This window comes from Varanus komodoensis, unplaced genomic scaffold, assembly GCF_004798865.1.
Source record: "Varanus komodoensis strain SLA01 unplaced genomic scaffold, ASM479886v1 scaffold48, whole genome shotgun sequence".
Classification (NCBI taxonomy): Eukaryota; Metazoa; Chordata; class Lepidosauria; order Squamata; family Varanidae; genus Varanus; species Varanus komodoensis.
Genome location: NW_025336059.1, coordinates 1,584,301 through 1,606,060, shown reverse-complemented (window position 1 = coordinate 1,606,060; position 21,760 = coordinate 1,584,301). Strand labels below are relative to the sequence as shown.

The following is a 21,760-nucleotide window of genomic DNA, read 5'->3' as shown; positions in this document are numbered from 1 at the left end:
TTTAAAAGGTGAATTCAACCAACCTCAAATAAATAATCGTAAAAATTAATATTTCAACCCCCCCTTCTTTTTCTGATCCCTTGCCACTGATAGACGAAAGCACTGGGGCATATGACCTGCCTGAAAGTGGACGGGAACGGCTCGGTTCTGCCTACCACGATTACGCCGAGCTTCAAAGTTTTCAGAGTGACTTCAGTTACGACAACATCTGGGACACGGAGACAAAGCAACCAGCACGCGCCCCTGACATGACTGCTGAGATTTACGACTGCTGAAGGAGGGCAGCTTGCACTGCTGAGGAGGGTATCGCAAAAACGACTGTGTGTCTGCACAATTATCTGCTTCTGAGCTAGATAATGCACACTGAACGGCAGTCCACGTGTGCCTGCCCTCTTCTTCCCTGTTCCTCCAGGAGGTCTCTGTATCTCAGGGACAACTGTGACTTTCCCAGTTATTTACGGACCCCAGCCCCTGCTCCTTCACATTCTGGTGTGGTGGTGTTAAAAACTGGTCTGAGGAAGGAATTGGACATGTGAGTGAAAATCTGCGCACCGCACCGGCTCCGATCCATCGTGCCTGCATTTATGGGAGCCACGAGGAAGAAGCAGCTCCTCCACAGATGTTTCTCACATCTGTGGTGGGTGGGGACTGAGGCTCTGCTCTTTGCGTCGGATCAAGCAGTTCACCCCTTCTTCTACCCGGAAGGGAAAGCCAGCATTAGCCAGGGTGCTGGAGTGTAGCAGTGCGCTCTCTTTTGCGACTCAGTCCAAAGGCTTTAGGTGAAAAATTGGATGTTTGCTGGGCACTGAGGAGTACTGGAGGGTGATAAGAACAATACACTTGTGTAACTGAATTCTCCACAGTATTAAGAATTTGGGGGTGGGAGACAGCTGGGTTTCTTTAGATAAACCCTTGAAAAAGAAACGGACAAGGGAACTGCTGGTGGACAAGGGTGCTGGCTTCTGTGATGACAGGCCAAAATGGACAGCACGGTAGGTAATTCTGAGATGATAGAAATGAGGATGGGTCAATGGGCATATTATTTGAAAATGATATAGTAATTGTGCCACTAAAAAGAGCGATCGTGTGACCTCCTTTTCATTTTTCTACGTCACCGAGGCTCAGCCCTGGAAAACCTCTTCTGAGTTCAGCATCTGCTGTGTGAGCATCTGCCTCTGAGCCTTTAAGCAATAACTAAAGCAGTGCCTCTGAGCGAGCGCAGAATGTACTCTGTCACCATGGCCCTTGGGATGGAGAGGTTCAAGTACATCTTTTTGCCAGCATCCAGCAAAGTTTACATGTAGCTTTTCTGTTTAATATTCTATTTAATATGTAAATGTGGGTACCTTTGTGCTGTGGGAGGGAGAAGAGTTAAAAAAAAACCTAGCTATTTAATTTTGTAACCATGGAGTGTTCAGGAACAGCTGCTATTTTCCAGCAGGTCCAATGTTTAAACTCACCCAGGGACGGTTGCTTTTGTAAGTGTGTCATTTCCAGGCTTCCTTCTTTTGTCCTCTCTAAGGGCTTGGGGGGTTTGGATCTTGGGGCAGAGCAGCAAAGATTTTCAGAGCAGAATCTTGGAAAGAGAAGGGAGGGTGTCCAAAGGTACATGGCTGAGGCTGCAACTGTGTTGCAGCAGGGTTCAGTTGTATTTTTGCAAGATTGTGTGTCTGTGTGTGTGTGAGAGTGTAAGGGTGAGAGGGGAGGGGGTTGTAGCAAGTCTGCCAATGTATAGAATTTATATGCTGTATAGTTCTCTTTAACCATTGATTTGGAGACCATATGCCTAATAAAGTTAATATATCTAAGAGTTCTGATCTTCTGCTATCTGATTTAACTTTTATTAATAGTGCATTACATTTCTATACTGCCCGTAGCCGAAGCTCTCTGGGCAGTTCACAGCATTTAAGGCTCCCATCCAGATTTCAACCAGGCCTGACCCTGCTTAGCTTCTAAGATTAGGCAGGATCAGGCCTTCCAGGCTATATGGAAGCTTTACTTGGACAATATAAAAATGAAATAAGTAAATGTATCGAAAGGACCATCTGCACCCATATAACCCTACCTGCCCTCTCAGATCAGCTCAGGAGGCCCTTCTGCGGGACCCGCCCCTCGGGGAGATGAGGGGGTGGCAACCAGGTGCAGGGCCTTTTCCGCTGCCGCTCCCCATCTCTGGAACTTCCACCCTAGGAAAATCCACCTGGCGCCATTTTTATTTTCCTTCCAGCGCCAGGCAAAGACATAGTTTTTAAGGATTTTTTAAACACTTAGCCTGAATGCTGTGGCCCTTTTTATATTTCTTAGATGTTTTAATAGGTTTTAATGTGTTTTGTTTAATATGTTTTATGTACTCTAGTCCACCTAGGAAGGCCTCAGCATTTATAGGTGGCCTATAAATACATGTATACATGAATGAATGTGTGTCTTAATGTATACAGCCCTCTGAAAATAGCTGGGTGGGAAATATCTGAATGCCTTCCTTGCCCTTTCTTTCCATGAAATCACGGAAAATTAGGAAAAGACCCCAAGAGTCCATTATTCCACCCTCCTGCCACTTAAGAATCGCCAAAAAGGGAACTGTTTCTCTAAAAAGATGACCAACGAAGACACCAATCTGCATAAAATAGGCACAGACTGATAGATATGTATAGGTGCACATTTAGAAAGAACTAAGAGCCCGTAGACAGAAACACAGTTCAACTCACCATTCGGGGCAGGCTGCAGCCGGGGGATCCGGTGGTCTTGCTCGGTCTGCAGGGACGGGTGGAAGAGGAGCCACGGATGCAGCGGCTGGCTGGCCTTCTACCTGCCAAGAAAGGATGGGATTGCAGTGATGAGGAGGAGGGAGATGAGAGCACGGGCGCTTGGCAGCCACGGCAGTGAGAACGCCGACTCCCTGGTGGAAGGGACCTGCTGGGCCTCCCCCTCCCCAAACCTGGGGGGTTTGCCCTCCCAAACCTGGAGCTGGCACCAGACCCACAGCGAGGCAGGCCACTTAAAGGGCTTGGCACGTGGCAGCTTTGCAAGATTCTGCCATTGAGAGGGTGACCCGCTGCTACTGTTAAATGATGTGGTATATTTTAATAATGTGTAAACCATTTTGAGAGCATTATGCTAATCAAACACTATATAAATGCTTTAAATAAACAATAAACTGATAACCTCTATGGGAGTCTGCACCTGGACAGCTCCTACCAGTCAGAAGGTGCTGCGCAGCTGTTTTATTTTCTCTTTCTGAAAAGCTACCAAGACAGAAGAAACGTGGGAAGCCTTTGTTTATCGTATTTACAGCTTGCCTTTTTCCTGTGAGGAACGTGAGGTGACTCACACACATCAGTTTCCTTTCTATAGTGCCCAACCGTCTAGGTTCCTTGGGAGGGCTCCCGCTAGAGGGCCATACAGCCTGGGAAAGCTGCTGCCCCTGCAAGATCATGTGCGTGAGGCAGAGCCGTGGGATGGCCAACGGTCCTTCTGGAAGCAGCCTGCTCCTCCTCTGCGGACTGGAGGGCTCGCTCCCGGAGAATTTCTTTCCATGATTCCCTCCGATTCCCGTTTTCCTTCCCTTGAGTCCTTCCCTTTTTGCATCAGAGCGAAGTAGGATGGCAGAACCCTCGATTTGGCCTGGATGCATGAGATACGCCTATGGCCTGCATCAAAGACCTGCTCTTGATGTTGCACGTTCTTGACAGGAAGAGAGAGGCCTGGGGGTTTCTGAAGACCTTCCTGTGGGGCTTGAACTGAGCTCTGCCACCACACAGCGACGCTCCTCTGGAGGCGAGACTTTCTGTGCCATATCGCAGCCTGTCTGAACTCGCGCAACACCGATGCAGCTGGGCTCTGCTCAGTCACATGCAGACCGTTTATCTCAAAGCAAGCTTTCTAAGGGGCTTATCAAAGCGTGGGATTTGTGGCAGGCTAGGCATTCTTGGTTTGTTTTCCTACTAAGTCTCTTGGAATTGCCACTATCAGCCAAAAGATCCAAGCATTTCAACCCATTTTCCTTATGAGGATCTTTTCCTGTTGGCTTGACGGGAAGAGCTAGTTATAAGAAAGCCAGAAAGAAAAAATTATCTCCGCGGTGGCACCTTTCAAACATGCTCCTTTGTTCTCCACCCTCTTCTTATTCACTAGAAGCGAGTAAGTGTTGGTGATGGTGACAGAGAAACAGAGCAAATCAGAAGGGGCCTCCCAGGCCATCTAGTCTGACCCTGGCTCCAGTGTGGATCATACAGTGTGATCCAGTAAGAACTCATCTCCCTCTTCTAGTGTGTTCAAAGTCTCTCTTCCCAAGTACAACAGATCTTAACTGATAGGGGTATCAATATATTTAATATCTACTGGAGGGGCAGGTCAATTTCTGAAAAGCTCTCCTGGAGGTCAGCACCAAAGATAAAGTGGTCAAACCAAAAGGACAGGGCTCAAAAATACAAAACAGAAACCCCAGCAAATCTGGTCTGAAGCTTTTGGTGCCAATGGGGGGAAACTGCAGAAAAGCTGGGAAACCAGCCAACCATTGGAGATTGTCCAGGAAAGTAGGGCAGCTCCCTGGGGACCACCGGAGTCCTGGATTTGGCCTGAGGTTCCTCACTCCCATCACAGACCTTAACAATCTGCCTTAGGTCATGCTTATTTTATTAATTTTAAAGCTTTTATGTCCCGCCCTTCATAATGTCTCAGGGTGGTGCTGGGCTTCTTTCATGCCATCTAACCTAGTATTGCCACTTAACTGCCATCTAACTTCTGATTAGATGCCATTTAATTGGCAGAATTCCCAGGCACATTCTAAGCCTTGCCACTGGTTTTCCGTACAAGGACGAATCACACCCCACCATCCTTCCATGCAGACATGCAAACCTGCTTAACCAAGAAAGGTAATGTAGGGCTGGAGGAGAGTCGTTTTATTGCTGCTGTTATTAAAAATCCGTGCTGATCTCGCGAAGCACCCTCACTGCCCCGCAGGGAGTTCCTCCTGCTCAATACTGTCGTCATCGCCTGCTGCCACTCCTCGCTCTTTCCCGTTCTGACCACCGCTTGCTTCTCTGATAGGCAGAGAGCCAGGGTGGGAGCAAGGCGCAGCCTGCACTTGCAGGCTGCAGTGGTGAAAGTCCAGAAGGGCAGGCTCTGGGCAGATGCCCAGCCATGCCTCCTCTTGATGGTGTTCCTGGGAACCTAGGCATTCGCTCTCGGTCTGTTAGAGCATTCCAGATCAATACTGACTATCAGAATGCCTTACCGATGCAAGCTGTGCCTCTGGCGGAGGCCTGAATCTGTGGCATGAAACCTGCTTGGAGTACTCACTCCCTTTGCATCTTTAATGCCCTAATCTGTACAGGTGAGGCAACAGGTTCCCACAGAGCAGCCGAGGAGGAATCTGCAAGGTGTGCAGACTTGCTGGGGGAAACCTAATACTTGGAGCTCAGCTTCCAGGACACCTGGTCGTATCTCCCAGCTTATCTTCTTCGATCTGGCTTTCGGGTGGGAGGAAATGGGTTTCAGAGGCAGGACTGGCACCCTTCACTTTACTAGCACGGCATTGTTCTTGCTCAGATCAAGCTCCTGTATCTCTCTGTGCAATCACACATGCATTCGGCATTCACCTGGCACAGGAGAAAAGAATTGCGTGCAGGTGAGTGAGGAAGGGCACGGAGGAGAGAGAGTGTGCCATTTTCCCTCCATGCTTGGTACAGAAATGCAGGTGGCTGATACGAGATGGAAGCCCATTGCCCTGTGACTGCCATAGACATCCCGACTGCTAGAGAGGGAGAATCCTCTGTTTCTGCCAGTGTCCGCAAGCTAGCACCGACATGTTGCTTTTGGCCAGGCCAGGAAGTTTCACTGTGAGATGCCTGCAAGGCTGACTACGGTTGCGAGCAGCTGCTGCTCTGGGGCTCCGTGCAGAACCAAAGCCCGGCCAGGCAGCTGGGCAATGTGATGTGGCACACTGTTTACCGGCACTGTGACAAGCAGGGTTTTGCGCTCGGGTGTAAGTACTGCAATTCTAGGCCCTCCGGCAGCGCCGAGAATGCATGGGCGCATTTGGGAAAATTATATCATAACTTCCCTCTGAAATGCTCTTCAAGCCCCCTTTGAAGCAAGTCAGCAGGTGCTTCGCTCATGTGCAGACTTGTGCTTTTGTTTGTTTATTTCCTGGTTTTAGAAGGGAGGCCCAGCATGTAAACAGAACGCAGTTTGGGATGGCTAGTTAGTTCGCTGTGAATCAACAGCAGTCTACCTGCTTGGCTCAACTTGGGGCCGTGACGATGGAAGTGGTCAAAATAAGCATCTGCACTTCAAGTTTTACCACTAACAGAGAGAGAGGGAGAGGGAGAGGGAGAGGGAGAGGGAGAGGGAGGGAGGGGCAGGCCGGCCGGCCGGCCGGCCCCTTGTAAACCTGCAGCATTTAATTTCAGGGACACTGTGGACAGGCGTTGGTGGCACAGCCCGTGAACTGAACCCCCGAGACAATGATGAGCAGAGGAGCACCTGTCTGACTTTTTCACTCTGGCAGTCAGATGAGAGCTCATATCGGGCATTGGTGTCTCTAAATGCCAGCCAACCGGGCTTGCCTTGGCAGGATTCGCTTCAGAATGGTTTTGGAGAAACTCACCAAGGTCACAGCCGGCGTAGGGCAGGGGAAATCTGTTGACAGGAGTTAAGCATATCAAAATATTGCATCCTGCAAGGAAACTCTGTCCTCTTTCATTCCAGAAGTTTGTGAAGTGGGGAGGCCACTGGCAGGAAAAGGTCCCGCAACCTTTCCGGGCCTGCCTGCTAGTCCACCCCCTGCTCTGGAGGCTTTCCAGAGATCCTATCCTGGCTAATCCAGGACAGCAAGCAACTCCAGCCGTGCATGCTTAACGGCATTCTTTAATTATGACTCAAGAACTGGAGGGAGGCATGATGCAGGTTTATAAATGATACGTGACGAAGATACCACATCTAGGGACTGCCTCCCTTCCTCTGCGGAGTCACTGCCACGTGGCCACCCATTTGGACAGCTTTTGAAGCAGACTGGGCAAATTAATGCTCCATAAAGTGATCAGTGGTTACTAGTCCTGATGGTGTTAGGCTGCCTCCAGGGCTGAAAGCACGCCTTGGCCAACTCTGGCATCCCATGGATTGGATTCCTTCCCATCCTGCCTCCGGGTCCTGGCCACACAATCCCAGGGGTTCCACACGATTCCAAGGCAGGGTGGCCCATGGTTCTGCAGCCACTGGGGAACATGGGCAGGAAGGTGGTGTTGAATGAACGCTGTGCTTGTGGCCACTGTAGCATACAGAATGCTGGGCTAGGTAGTCCCCTTGCCCTCAACTGTGCCTCTGCTTCACAGACTCCAGACGAGCACCCAGAAGAGCCGGTGGGGTTTTATCCTGAGAATGAGGTTTTCCCGGCTCCTCCAACGCATCTCCCTTGGCTGTGCCAAGCACAGGGGGATATATGCAGCTGGCATACATTGTATTTATTTGCATTCCTAGCCCCTTTCCTGCAAGGATCACAGGCTGCCTTGCATCCTCCGCCTCCATTTTATCCTCACAACAACCTTATGAGGTCGGTTTGGCTTAAAGTCAGTGATAGACCCAAACTCACAGAAGGAGCTTCATGGCAGAAGGCCCTGTGCTGACGCTGTAACCACTGTGCCACCACCAGTGTCCGTATGGGATTTAGTCTTATGGGGCTTGGTCCAGGAATGGGTGGCTCAGATAAGGATGCAACTGGGGTCAGTGCATAGTGAGGGAATAATTGATTTGGGCATTAGCGTTGTTGTATTTACACCTTGTCTTTTCCCTGCGAGAAGCAGAAGGCAGATTCTTGATGCAAATTGTGCCTTTTTTCCTTTTTGGCCCTGTGGACCTGAGGCCCACATCTCTTCAGCAGAGCTCTGATTGCAATCACAGCTAGCTAGATTAATGTTGCAAACCTTCCCGGAACGATCCAGAGACAAAGACTAACCCCCAAATTTCAGGCTGACTTGGAGAGCCATCAGCCCTTCTTTGAAAGGTCAAGGGGCTAAACTTTATTGACTCAACAAAGGGCTCCCAGGCAAGCCAGGGCTGGCTGCTTCCTGTGACGTCTTTTCTGCTTCAACTTCGCCCCACAGAAACTCCTGGGCTCTCCATCTGCCAGTGCTGGCTGTGGATGCTGATACTTTCCTGACTTCTCTTCCGAGGTTCAGCATTTCATCTGGGTTTGGTCACAGGGGCTCTAACTGAACTCTGTCTTGTCTGCTTTCATTACTTTGGCCTGTCCAGGGCAAAGCAGCAGTCCTGCCGACGAAAGGCCACCATGATAAGATCTCCAGAAAGGCAGCTCTGGGGTTCTGTTTGCTGAGCAACGGGATGGATTGGATTCCTTTCCATCACACCCCCAGGGCCTGGTTACAACGAGAAAACGGGATGTGGGCAGGCAAAGTGTGTTCCCAGAGTATGGATACAACCACAGGGAAGCGTTACTCAGCAGCTGGAGGGATAGGTGTATTTTCTTACTCAGTGCGTGTATATTTTGCCTTTCCTCCAAAGAGCAAGAGGGGGCAAGGATGCCCCACACTACCTTATCTTCACAGCAACCCTGTGAAGTAGGATAGGCTGAGAAAAAATGAGGAGAGTATCGTGGCTGAGAGGAATCTGAACCTGAATCCCCCATAGTCAGTCTGACGCTCGTCACTCCTGCACTGCACTGGTTAATCTTTTAACAAAAATCCTTTAGATGGATTGGGAGCTCACTAACTGAAGCGGACGTGAATCTGCAGTTCTTTTCAGAACTGTTCGCACGCAATCAGTGTGCAGTGCACAAGCAGGTAATGTCCACAGGTTCCCACCAATCAACCACCTATAAGTTCATCTTTGGAGGCCTCTTCTAGGTGCCGCTGCCAAATCAGTGAGGTGGCTGGCTAGAAGAGGAAGTGGAAACTTGTGTGTGGGATTCTCTCTCCAGAGGGACTTGCCTGGCACTGGCATTGCAGTCCTTTTGGCTCCAGCTGAAGATCTGTTTATTCTCCAAAGTATCCTAGGAAGGGCTTGCTGCTTTGGTTGTATGTTGTTGTAATGGTTGTATGTTGTTGTAATGATTTTATTATTTGCTGCTGGTTTTATCTTGTTTTTGCTGCTTTTATTTGTGCAATATCTAGACTGTGTTTTTTGTTGTTGTGTACTGCCCAGAGAATGGCAGTAATTGGGTGGTTAACAGTATAGTAAATAAATGCATGAAAATTATTCACTTAATTTGGCAGGTCTTAGTATTTATCTTTGCTCTGTGTGTGTGTTTGCATTTTCTTCTTTTAAAACCTTTATGTGCTGCACTCTCGGTTGCTACATAGCTTTTGAAAGCATAACAACTAGACCAGAAATGAATTGTTCTTTGTAGAACAGAGGCGAAGAGGAAGTCATGACCACATGTAACCGCAAGGCAGAGATGCAGGGCTGCCAAAGATGTTTTGCCACTGACATGAAGGGCAAGATGGCACCCCTGCCATCTTACTATCATTGTTCAGCGACTGCAAACCTGGAAGTCCCTAAGCAGAACCTCAGTTCTGCTTCCATGGCTTCAGAGTAGGTAGACCACATTCTCTCAACTTCAGTTCCTCCAAGCAGCTGCCACATGGAGGATAATAATTCTGACCTTGTCGATATCATGGCCAGAGGGTGCATGCGAAATGCTTTGACGCTCAGAAGTACAATCCGCTAAATCTAATTGGTTTAGTTGAACCATTTGATGCAAACATGTTCCAAGCTTCTGTTAGAATTCTGAAGTCAACTGTGTCAACCTTTCTTCAACTTTTTCAGCTGGGGCTGAAAAATATGAAAAACAAATGAGGAGGGATCTTTTATTGACACAACCTCCATTAGGGTGGGAATTCGCAAACTTTCCAAGTTACATACCACTCTTTGTCAGACAGCTTTGTTACTTTACAAGCCCCCAACTCACACAGCAAACCAGGTCATTTCCTGATGCAAACATTTTAGCTAGAGATGTGCGGACTTGTTTGATAGAGCTCTTCAATATACATAAATATACAAAAGAATCATGCATGTCTGTTATTTCCAAAAAAATCCATCGGTTCAGTTCAGTCTACAAAAATGCTACTTATTCTGCCCAAATTTCCTTTATCTACACTGCAGTGAAAAGGACAGGAACTTTAATACTGAAAAGGTTTGCCAGTGCTAATAACATATAAATATGTCCATTTCCTCATTCTTACGGAAACTGGCTAGGCCCTTTAATGATCTTTAGAAGGGCCTTGTCTCTGGGCATTGCTTGCCTTAATTCTGTGTTTTCCTCCTCTTTATTTCTTTGTTTCTATCATAGGGTACAATAAACCATCTTCCCCTTGGTCTTCTTTTCAAATATTCATTTAAATACATGGAAGCCATCCATATCCACGTCTTTTTCTGTCCTCCTAACCCACATCTTCTCGCCATTAAAGTCATCCTGTTGGATCACCCTTCTAATAACTTGCCTTCTAGACTTCTGTTTTTGTAGGGTTTTTTTTATTTTTGGTGCTTTCTACCATCCATGAAACCTGCCTCTAAATCCTTTCAACATCCTTCTTGGGAAAAAAGTAATACCTTTCAGTTATCCCTTAGCTGTTGCGTCTCCCATGTGCAGCTGTCTAGCTAGCTACCAACTGGATGCTACTTGGGTTATTTATTTATAGACCAGCTTCTCCCAGGAGTTCAAGATATACTTCTGACTGAGACAGAAATTGACGTTTCGGGCTTGATGCCTTCTCTTGCCTATACAGCCCAATGATGTTGGAACCAAAATCCATGGAGGGCTCCATCACCTTTCTTGCCTGTTGGCCTCCTTTACCAAGTAGAAGGTTATAGCAGTGAGCTCTATAGTCCAGGAAGCAAACGACCAAAACGTTGGATCTCTTCCTTAAACGACGCCATGGCACTCCTTCCAAACCATCTCCGTCGACTGGCCAGGAACAGGTGGGCTTGGGTAGAATCCTCTTAGCTCTCATGCTGTCTGTCCATGTAGACCTGCCGTCTGAAGTAGCGAATGGCTGAGAAGGTGCCAAAATTTGCCAGCAGCACTGGAAAAGAAAGAGATGCCCCCACACCATGGGCAGATGTCTCGAGAAAAGCCAGGGGTGAAGCTTTCCACAAGAAATCAGGCAGTCTAGTCTCCCTGGAAGGCGCAGTCCGCCGATGCGTATTCTACACTAAACTTTTCCTTTTCAAAAGTTTGCTGTGCATCCTTCATAACCTGCACAGTTTGCAGAGGCTCCCTTCTTTTGCATCCTTCACGCAGTAATTATCCCTATCCTGTATATCGCATTCTGCATTCTCTAGGCATGGGGTGGGGACAAAGCGTGGAAACCTCCCTCCCTGTCGGCCTCTGCAAATCTTCCAGGGTACTTGAGATTTCCCTTGATGTTGCCCATATTCTCAAGCATGTCTTTGCAATCATGAAGAACAGTAACACAACACAACACAATGCAACACACTGGAGTATTCAGGAAGATGAATTCTGCACCTTGTACTGACACACGGGGGTTTGGGCCGGTTTCACTTCTGAGTGGTCTCTTTTATCTTTGCTTCATATAATCTCCCATGGTCCACGGATGCAAGCCTATCGCCTGATCATTATGACTTACCGGATGATGCGTAGCCGATCTGGCATTACATGATCCTGGACCTGCACTCTTGTTTAAAAAACATGAAAAGCGCCTTGCTGGACCAGATTAAGGCCCAGCTAATCCTACAACCTTTGCAAGAATCTAAGCCTGAGGCTGGCCATGGGAAGTTTCCCAGTGATCCAACTGTTTCTGTTTATTTCAATTCATCTTTCTTCATCAATCGTTCCTCCTCCTCTTCTTCTTTTGTATTCAACAAAATGCAAGTGTAGGCCATGCTATTTATTTACCTTGCCCTTGGAGCACAAGATTTGCATGTATTGCCAACATTTATATTTTCAAAAGAAGGAAATGCAAGCTCCTTTGCCTTTCTCTGCCATTTCGACAAACAAATGGATGGCGGAAGTCAGCCGAAGACTCCAGAGAGGTACAGTTAGGTTTACATTAATATCCTTCCATACCCCTAAATTCCTGCTTAACACAAAACAGCAACATAAATAAGTTTGTTTTTCCCATACCTGGAGAATATATTTAAGATTTATCCCTTTGTTGCTAGTAAATTCTACTTTCTAAATATTTGCTAGCATAAAGAAAGAGAGATGGAGGCAGGCAGGTGAAGGCCAGTTCAGTTCTTGCTCCAATGGGATGCCACTTGCTCCACTTTCGCATTCGGGCGGAGAAAGAGGAGGTTCACTGGCTTTCCTGCTTGTGTTGGCGCGCGCGCGCGCATGTGTGTGTGTGTGTGAACACAACCTATCAATTGGACTCTTCAGAAGGAATGCAGGACAGGCAGAAAACCGAATGAAGCAGTAATTCCTCAACAGGAGAACTGCTAGTATTCCGTGAAACATGAATTTAATTATTCTCAAATTTATTTTACATGGAGCACTAGCAGTTCGCTTAAAGTGAGTTCAAAGCGCACATTTTCTGTAGCGGATGGCAACTAGATCTTAGTGTGAGGGGCTGGCCTGGTTTTGCCTCCTTCTGATCAGGCTACACAAGGGCACGTGGCTCAACCATTTTTCTTCATCAGGAAGGACTGAATTAATCAACCCTTCCCAGGGATACAAGGTAATTGAAGCTTGCTTGTTTTCCAGCAAAAGAAATTCTGCAGCAACTTGCAGCAGGTGCTTGTACATCAGTCAGACACTCCCAAGGTATGGGGACCCAATGGAATTCTGCCGTTGTGTGTCTGTGTGAGTTACTGCCCTGGACTCGACTTTTCCTCACTGAACACTCAACCAGGGCAGTGAAAATTGCAGAAATAAAAGGGGCCCCAGGGCAGATAATTCTTATTCTTTTATGTGCTAAAAGGAAACTGCATTTTAGGTGTAGAAGTGAAGATTATCTTCCTTTTTGTTACAAGGGTCCACTGGTTTGGGGGGAAAACGGAGAGCTGTCGAAGAGGGAAAAGGAGGAAAAGAAGGAAAGATATCGGAGGAGAGAGACAGAGAAGAGAGACAGAGAAAAGGGTAAGAAAAAAGAGTGAGAGAGAGTGCCAGGTATTCTGTTTTGTTACAGAATGGGGCCCATATGTTAACATTCCCGGGCTATCTCTCAAGCTTAAACCTGCCCCTTCACCAAATCCAGCGGAAGCTCTGCTTCTCCCACACAGGGGCCCTTGCGTTACATTACCGATCTTCCAGGCATCCGGAGCCTGCAGGTCAGAGGTCTTCACAGCCCACGAAGCAAATGCCATGAAGCCCAGGCACATGTCCCTGTGCGTGAAAACCGGCTGGAGGGGCCTTTCTGAGGGAAAGAAGGACCAGCGTGTTTTTTCCCCTTGAAAAAGCAACAAGACCATCACCAAGACAACTGAAACAGTAGCTTTCTCCCTCAACCTCATTTAAAAAAACAGCTTTGCCTTTGACTCTCTTCATCCAAGTTTGACTTTTGATCATCATAAAGGTTGCTCTCTTCTTTTCCACAGGCGTCGGGATATCTGTCTATCTATATCTCTACCTATCTATCTCAAATAAAATTTGGATAAACCAAGGGGGCTTTCAGATGCCATATCAGGTTGTAATAACCTGGAAATCCACACAAAACTGTTAAATACCCAGAGACAGTCAGAGTCTTCAAAGCTTGGGTTTCTCCAGCTTTTTCCTCACTCTCACTCCTATCGACACCCCGATCTGCTCCTGAAATGGGAACAGGTATTTACACTTTCTACCTGTGGCAGCTGTGTTAGCCATTTATGCGTCTTGTTTTTCCCAGTATTAAATAGGAAGATACTGGGAGTCCGTTTAGCATGGGAACAGAAGTTCTGGGTCTTGAGCCTGCCCTGGAAGTTTTGTCGCCAGAGTTTCTTAGTTCTTCACCTAATGTCTGATGATGACTCTACCACAGGGCATTCGGCACATGCCCAGAGGCAGTGTCAAGGACACTGATTGTTTTCTTGGTACAGTAGATAGGATGCCCTTCCCAGAGACAGAGGAAGTTGCCTGATACGGAATCTGCCTCTTGGTCCATACAGCCCGGTATTTTTGAGACAGGTTGGTAGGTGAGCGGACAGGCTGAGGGGCAGAAGACGTGCCCACTCCGCCTGGGGAAGCTGCAGCTCGAACCCTGGACCCTCTGCACGCAAGGCGTCTGCTTGGCATATGAGCCACAGTCTTCCTTGGACGGAGCATGGAGGACGTGCCACGGTGCTGCACCCCTCAGGGGACGGGACAGCCCTTCCCTCCGTATGCAAGGGGGCTCGAGACCAGCTCCGTGGCACCCTGCAGCCTCCCGGCTTCCTCCCTGCCAGATGAGGGCCTCCGACTGCCTCAGGGTAGAGCCGGCCCAATGAAAACAGGGCCGTGTGTGGGAGGAGCATCCCCTTCTAGCGCCCCTATTCTGGTGGGTTATTCTGGTGGGTTATTCCATTCCATTCCAGTAAGAATACAGGATCAGCCCCATGGTCCATCAACACAGAGCCAGTGCAGCACGGAGGAACAGCGCTGGACTGGGCTTGGGGGATCCGGCTTCTAGTCCCCGCTTGGCTGTGAAGTGCACTGGGTGCCTCTGGGCCTCACCCACCTCACAGGGTTGTTGGGAGGATGAAATAGAAAGGATGAGGGTTATATAAGGGTGCCTTGAATTATTTGCAAGGAGGAAAATGGTGGGATATAAACATAATAAAACCAATACTAGGAACATCACACGCTATTCTATATTTGGTGTCAGAGGCTCTCCAAGGCGTTAGGCAGGAGTTTTTCCAGCCCTTCTGGGAAAGGCCAACGACCGCTCTGCATGCAAAGCAGGGGATCACCCACAAACCCCCGGCCTCTCTTGTCAAACTCACCCCGATGATGAGCTGATGCGGCACGCACCTTCTCTGTCTGCCTCCCGCAGAATAGCAAAGGCCTGAACAAACACTTCTCCTGTGTTGAGGTTCAGGACCAATAATGCCTTTTAAACAGCCAAAGGTCAGCCTTTTGTTTCAGCTCCAAGAGGAGCTGTGTTTAATGAGCTCTGTTTGCTCGTCTCCTTTTGAGTGTCTTTGGGATGCAGTTTTCGTTTGGTGACCTGGATCTCCCTCCACCAGTCCAAGGTTGCACATCCAAACCCATGCACACTTGACGTGGGAGTAAGCCAAAGGGGATTATTTCTGAGTAGTGAGGCATAGGATCGGACTTGTGAAGGTCTTGCGCCTCAGGCCATGTTGTGAAACTTAAATAAAGGAGTCTTATAGCAGCTTAATGACTAATACGTGGATTATGCTATCACGGACTCCAATCCTTGGAAGTTTATGCCTGTGCATATTTCTTTAAAGGTTCTTGTTGTTTTTGCTACAGAACAGACCAACAGGGTTAGCTTTTTGAAAGTGATAGAACTTCAAGCTCTTTGTTTTCTGTGTGGGTTTCTTGAGTGGATGGGTTCTAGGCCATCAGTTAAGAGCAACTGATTAACTGGCCACCACCAAGCTATGAGGGTTTTGTAATTTAGGCTGTTGGGTCATTGTTTGGTTCAACAATGTATGAGAAATACAGCTAGGCTTCTTGATTCTTTCTCTCGCCTTCTCTTGTTGTTGTTGGAATGTAGGTTATTGTGTTGTCTGACGCTGACTACGCTAACACGCCATGGGTTGTTAACCAAGAAGAACCAGTCAAGAGAATCCGTGATTTGTTGCTGGCCTTGGATTGCGTGTTGTTCATCATGCTTTGTTGTTGAGCTGGGTTCAGACAATGCGATCACCCATGTTGCAACACCAACCCACAGTTCAGCAACGGTGCACACTCCAGCCCAACATCAGGCATTACTAGGAGTGTTCACAACACAAAAGGTTTCAGCCCCACCACACGTGTTTAGAAATGAAGCACCGGCAAGAAGCTTGTACACACGCAGACCAACACACATTAGAACCAGAAGCCCACCTACTTAAGGAAAAGAACCGGTACCTGGTTCCATAAGAGCCATTCTTAGGTCTCCTGGTCTCGGTTGCTGTTCATCCAAGGGACCTGGAGACAGAAGCACCAGCCTCCCTTCGGGACCCCTCCGCAGCAAAGCGCCGTGCACCACGGGCTGGGATCGGGAATGGCGTGCCGCTCTGCACAGGAGGGATTTCAACGCTCTCACAACCTTCTTTGCCTCTGAGGCTGGCAAGCTCAGGAAAAATGCCCTCCAGTTTCTTTCTCTCTTTCCATGGCTGGCAAAGAAGTGCTCATACACCTCTGGGACGGAGAAGTGCATGGCGTCACCAGCCGCCGCAGCCATTATGTCCTCCAAGCCACCCGGTGCCACTGCAGTACAGTCCCGGGTGGCCACTCTGGCCCCACGGCCCTCCTCCACCTGGGCCTCACCCACCTCGCTGAAAAAATATTCATACATGTCAGGCCCCTCCATCTGGGGCAGCGCCTCATCAGCGGCAGAGACCCCCATCCCCTCTCCCAGCGTCCCCCCTTTCTCCTGGGTGTCATCGCAAAAGAAGTACTCGTACACATCTGGCCACGTTGTGGTGGCGAAACTGCTCTCCGGAGGGTCTGGTGCTGTCGGACGAGGGCGAGTGGGCTCTGCAGAGGAACTGGCCCTCTGGCCCGCACGAAGCAAGGGAAGCGATTCCCCTGGACGTGGGGCAGCCGTGCCAAGGGGGCGAGGAGGTCCGGCAGTGCCCTCCCTCTCTGCCCTTCCTGCTAATGGAGCAGGTTCTCTGTGTGCGTCTGAGAGTCCGTTGCGTGTGGAGCCAGTTGCTCGTGTTGGCCTTCGTTCTCCTGGAAAATGCTGCGCCCTGCTGTCCCTGGGAGAGCTCCCCGGCCTGCCATCGGAGCCCCCTGCTTTGACGAAGCCATGGCCTACGCCTGTGCCACAACCAGCTCCCTGCTCATCTCTGAGGTGGGTGGCACGCTCGCCTTTCTGGCTCCCCTTCCCTGCAGAGCATTCTCCATGCTTCTCCCATGGTGGGCCAGAAGGTGCCAAGTCCTTCGTGGCTGGACCTGGAGGTCCGTGAAAGAGGGGAAGCTTTTCCTGGAGTGGTGGGGCCTGGGTTGGCAAGACAGTCTGGCGGGGCTGGGTGCCCTTCTCCAAGCGCCCTGCTTCTCCAGGCTCTATGGAAACCGGGGAAGCGAAACGTGCAGGAGCTGGATGTGCAGCTGGATCGCTTGACACGCCTGGCTTATCGGAACCTGCAGTGCCGCCTGCGGAAGCTGGAAGTCGGAAGTCTGCGGAGGCAGCCTGGGAGACGTCTTCCTTGGGGTGCTGGGACCCCAGGCAGGGAGGGGCCCTTCCTTTTTCTCCCACTGGGTTGTCCATCCTCACCGCGGCATCCAGGCTCGTGGGCACCGCACCAGCAGGGCTTTCTCCTGCCCCCTGCCCCGGGCGGTGAACTGAGGAGTCCTTCTCCTGGGCGGCAGGAGCTGTCACCACTGCTAGGAGACAGCGAGGACTTGTGAGCTTCTCTGCTCTCTCCAGTTCTCCTTCCTTGGCAGCAAATGCCGCCTCAGAGCCCGTGGCAGGTTCTGGCAGCCCACACCGGCTTCCCAGTGGCCTCAGAGTGCCGTGGGACAGCTGACCTTCCTGGCCGCGAGAAGACTGAGAGAAAGCTGTCCCACCGTGCTTGTCGCCACCCGGAGGTCCGCTGACTGATCCTGCACTGGATTTGTCCCTGCTGCTGGGCAAGAGGGTGTCCATGTGAGGGTGTCCATGTGAGAGGCAGCCGCTCGTGCCGTGGGCCAGGATGGGGCCTGCCCTTGTTTGGATCGGCCTGTTCTCCTCGGCTTCCCCGTCCTCAAGGTCGCTCAGGAGCTGCTCGTCAGCTGTGGCCAAGGCCGGCTGGCTCAGACTGCATTCTTCAGAGGCCAAGTAGAATTCAGCCCAGTCCCGGTTGTTCAGCTGGATGCTGTACTCAAAATTTTCCATCTGGGAAGGGGCACAGTGGTGGAGTCACAAGAAACGGACGGAGAGAAAGAAAAAGGGCATGTTACGGTGAGTGAAACTAGGAAAAACGGGCCCGTTTTGCCTTGCACACAAAGCAGCAGCCAAAGAGCACTGTGGAGGAGCGACAGCTGAGCTCGTGGCTTGGGCAAAGGCTGCCTGCCTACAGAATTCCTGGCAGAAATAAGATTTAAACTTCTGGAGTTGCCACGCAGCCTTCTCAGCTACAAGGCTGCAGTAATTCCATGCCAACCAATTATTCATTCTTGGTCCTTCCACAGCAGGGTGCACAGAGAACTTTGCGATGGTTGATGCCAGGTGCTACTCCTCTGCCCCACATCCGTTGTGACATCCCATAATTCACCCCCTCCATCTATATGGCCTTCCCTTTCTCTGGGGCCTTTCCCCCACCAGGGACACTTGGCAAGTTCCTCACAGCCCCCTGACCTTTTGTGGTTTCCGGGCTTCTGCACTTTCTCCCGTTCTGAAAAGTTAGAAAGCCTCTCCTAGGGAGAGGAGAGGGGGAGCTTTAAGCTATGCCATGCTGGTATTGCTGGTATTTTGGCCCTACCCAATTGGCACTGGCCGTGCCAGCCCCTGGAATGCGACCCCGGGAGCTTTCCCAAAACGGAATATGACCCTCGGGCCAACAGAAGTTCTTGTCTGTGCGTCTTAATTCTTATTTCCTGCAACCAAGGCACTTCTTTACAGCTTCCCCAGAGCCTGTTTTTCGTTGTAACCCCCTTGGCAGCTGGGACTTGGCCACGTTGCCATAGGCATGGACGGCACTCTAAAAATGAAATCCTGTGACTGAACGGTGATTTGTCGGTAGGCTTCTGACTGAAACAGTGCTTCCCGGCATTTCCTGTTCCATATTCTGTCACATGCTAGTGTGACTAGGAAACAGACCCTGGGGCTGGATCAGCACAGTGAAAGGGGTGCCACACACCCAGTGACCAAGGAAACCAGAGGAAGGGCGCCAGTTCATCCCTCCCCCCCCCCACCCCCAGGATTATCCTCCAAGCGAATGCCTTTGTTTTCCCCTAGAAAGGGATATGGCTATCATTCTGTCCTACGGAGGCACGCATGGGAGGGCCCTGCCGAGCTGTGCACCTTGCCCCAGAGCAGGGTGGCTTGCCTGTTCTGATGGGGAACTGGTGGCACAGTCCTGAACAGCTGACAGCTACAGAATTTAAACCGTATGCTTAAAGCACACATGCATAAAACAGATTTTTAAAACAATGCCAGTATTACATTGGATCCACATATCTGTGAAATGGCTTGCGATTATCCCCAACATGCCACAGTGCCGATCTGTGAGGACCTTGAGCAAAACCCCCTCGGTGGGCTCCCTGCTGCCTTCACACCCCCAGAGGAACCAGCTCCTCTCCTCCCCCTCCTGCTCCTCTTCTTCCTCTTTTTCATCATGCTTGTGGGAGAGTCTGCAGTGACCGCTGCACCACAACCTTTGTCTGGGGCAGAGGGGAGAACAAGGAGGTTGAAATGCTGTCCCGCTGGTGCCCAGCCATGCTTACGTGCGGCACAGGCCCCGTCGACTTGCTTGGCAGGCAGGAAGCCGGCGAGCAGGGGAGTCGGGGCACCTGCTGTGCTTCCTCCTCACCTCCCTCCGCCGTTTCCCTGGGCCAGGGCGAAAAGCAGGTGAACAAGAAGGGTGCAAAGAGGAAGAGGAGGAGCCTGCCCAGGTGGAGTGGATGCTGGATGAGTGCCCCTGCCATGCACCTCGGAGTACATAGGTGTTCAGAGGGAAGAGAGAGATACCACAACTCCTGCCAAATGCCCTTCCGGGAGCAACGGTGGAGAGGCCATCAGGAATATGTGGCACCACCGCTGGATAATCTGCATGGATCTGCAGAGGTACATCTTGCAGACAGGCAGGTGCCAGGTTGCTACGCCATTCCTCACAAGCAGCAAAACCTTAAATCCGGCCCGGGAGCAGCGGGCGCGCTTCCTTTGGCTGGGGGGCGTCTTGCTGCCGGGGCTGTGGCATTCGCAGCATCTGCAGGACCTTCAGGGCAGCCCCATACAACATGCGTTGCAAGAGGGTTACCAGCGCTCAAAGCACCTTGGCCAAACTATCGCAGTCCAAGAGCAGCCCTGTCAGTGTCCCGGCGAAAGCTGGCGAAAGCCTGCGTCAACGAGTCACCTCGGCCCTCTGGTGACAAAGACGGATCCGAATCTACGCTCTCGGGTGGCAGAAATCTGCCTCTGCGCGCAAAATCTGAGAAAGGGACGCGGCGGCCACCAGGGCCCTTTTGTCGGAAAGCCTTGGCACGGCAGAGGCCAGATACCACCCCCCACCACGGGGGTGGCCAAGTGTGACCTTCACGGCCTCGTCCGCCTGCTTATGCCGTTCTCTGGGCCGCGCGGTGTGGGAGCAAGGCTGGCTGTTCTCACAGAACCCTCTCCCTTAGCCTCGTCCTGCTGCAGATGGGTGGCTGGCTTCTGTCCTCAGCGGAGGCATCCGGAGGAGACGCGGACCACTTGGGCTACCCAGGGAGCTGGATGACCTGCTGGAGGACGAGAGCCCCGTCCCATTCCAGAGTGGAAAGGCAGGCACCAGAGGGGAGCAGAAGCAAACGCGGGAAGGGGGAGCAATGCTGCAGAGCCTACCTTGCCGTCCGCCTAGGCAGCCATGCTGGGGGCAGCGCGGCTGTGTTCTCCCAGTGGGGCATGGTGCTGTGCCTGGTACCCCTGGCACGGGGAGGAAGGGCAGCGCAACTTTGCCGCAGCTTCTTTCACCGGCCAGAAATAGCCCCCTCCCTCTCCAACCTGTCACATGAAATTCTATCGACACCAAGGACCTCTCCAGAAATAGAAGGCAAGACAGACCAATGCAGCCCCGCTGTTTACCAGAGACAGCCTCTCTTTTCTGGTACCTGGTAAACCACTGTCCCTATTTCAGTGCTGGGCGGAGATTTGGGATGCTTTTAGAAAACCTCGCTCTGCCATTTCCGGCAAAGGGAGGCTGAGTTAACTGCCTGCCCCCTGTAATCTTTCTACTGGCAGACAATGATGTTTGATTTCCCAGGCAGGCCTTTGGCATGTAAACTATTTTGTTATGCAGGGGATTTGGTTGAGTGCCTTTTCTTTTTCTTGTATTTTTAGCTGTCTTTTTTAACGTATTTGTTTTTATGTTAGGCTTAATGTTGTTTATAACCTGTATTTTGCTGTTAGCTGCCCTATGCAGGAGGCTGTGGCCGAAAGGAAGGATATAATGAATGAATAAACAAACAAGCAAACAAACATGCTTTTTCTTCCTCCGCTTGCAGCTTAATACCTTGAATGCAAAGTACATGCCTCTTGATTTTGCACATAAACATCACACCAGGCAACCACATGCTAGCCTTCCGCTTCCTACTCACCCGTCCTATATCCAGCTATCCACAAAGCAAACGTGTCCAAACGGCCTGGTTTGCTTGTAACAGCAAATCCTGGCTTGTTCAACCCAGGAATCGCAGAGGTAAACAAGAACAAGGGACTGTGCTGCATGCATTCTGCTTTTGCTTGCTGTCAGCGACCCAGGAAGTTGCAGTCGTGCCCCAGGGCCTCTTGGCCAGCGGCCTGCTGCTCTCCTGACCCCTCCCCAGTGACGGTAAACTTTTTGGCTAAAAGAGCTGCGTCTGCACTGCCTGGCAGACAAGGCTTGTAGGCTGCAAGCCTCAAACGACAAGGGCGGGAGAGGCTATTAATAGTGCTATAGTTACACAGGATTTCAACACACTGTCCGGGCACAGATGGCCTTCGTTTTCACCTTTCAGCTGCCTGGGTTAGGGGTGTGTGTGTGTGTGTGTGTGTGTGTGTGTGTG

At 50.4% G+C, this 21,760-nt stretch overlaps 2 protein-coding genes across 4 annotated transcripts in view; one reads left to right on the top strand and one right to left on the bottom strand.

Annotated features, from left to right (window-relative positions):
- The window catches only part of PLEKHN1 (pleckstrin homology domain containing N1), a 44,433-nt gene extending 42,623 nt beyond the window's left edge, over positions 1-1,810 (top strand). Inside the window, exon 16 of the mRNA XM_044445427.1 lies at positions 94-1,810. Coding sequence (XP_044301362.1) covers positions 94-275 — 182 coding nt within the window. The 3' untranslated portion in view covers positions 276-1,810. The remainder of the gene's footprint in view (positions 1-93) is intronic.
- Positions 1,811-9,807: 7,997 nt separating this feature from the next.
- PERM1 (PPARGC1 and ESRR induced regulator, muscle 1) overlaps positions 9,808-21,760 on the bottom strand; it is a 21,889-nt gene continuing 9,936 nt past the window's right edge. The window contains exons 2-5 of one of the 3 annotated variants that reach the window (XM_044445484.1): positions 20,565-20,672; positions 15,965-17,918; positions 13,215-13,324; positions 9,808-11,036 (exon numbers count right to left, since the gene is read on the bottom strand). In XM_044445484.1, coding sequence (XP_044301419.1) covers positions 13,254-13,324; positions 15,965-17,918 — 2,025 coding nt within the window. In that variant the 5' untranslated portion in view covers positions 20,565-20,672 and the 3' untranslated portion in view covers positions 9,808-11,036; positions 13,215-13,253. Of the gene's footprint in view, positions 11,037-13,214; positions 13,362-15,964; positions 17,919-20,564; positions 20,673-21,760 lie in introns of those variants that run through there. The other 2 variants (XM_044445482.1, XM_044445483.1) reach the window with 2 other exon arrangements.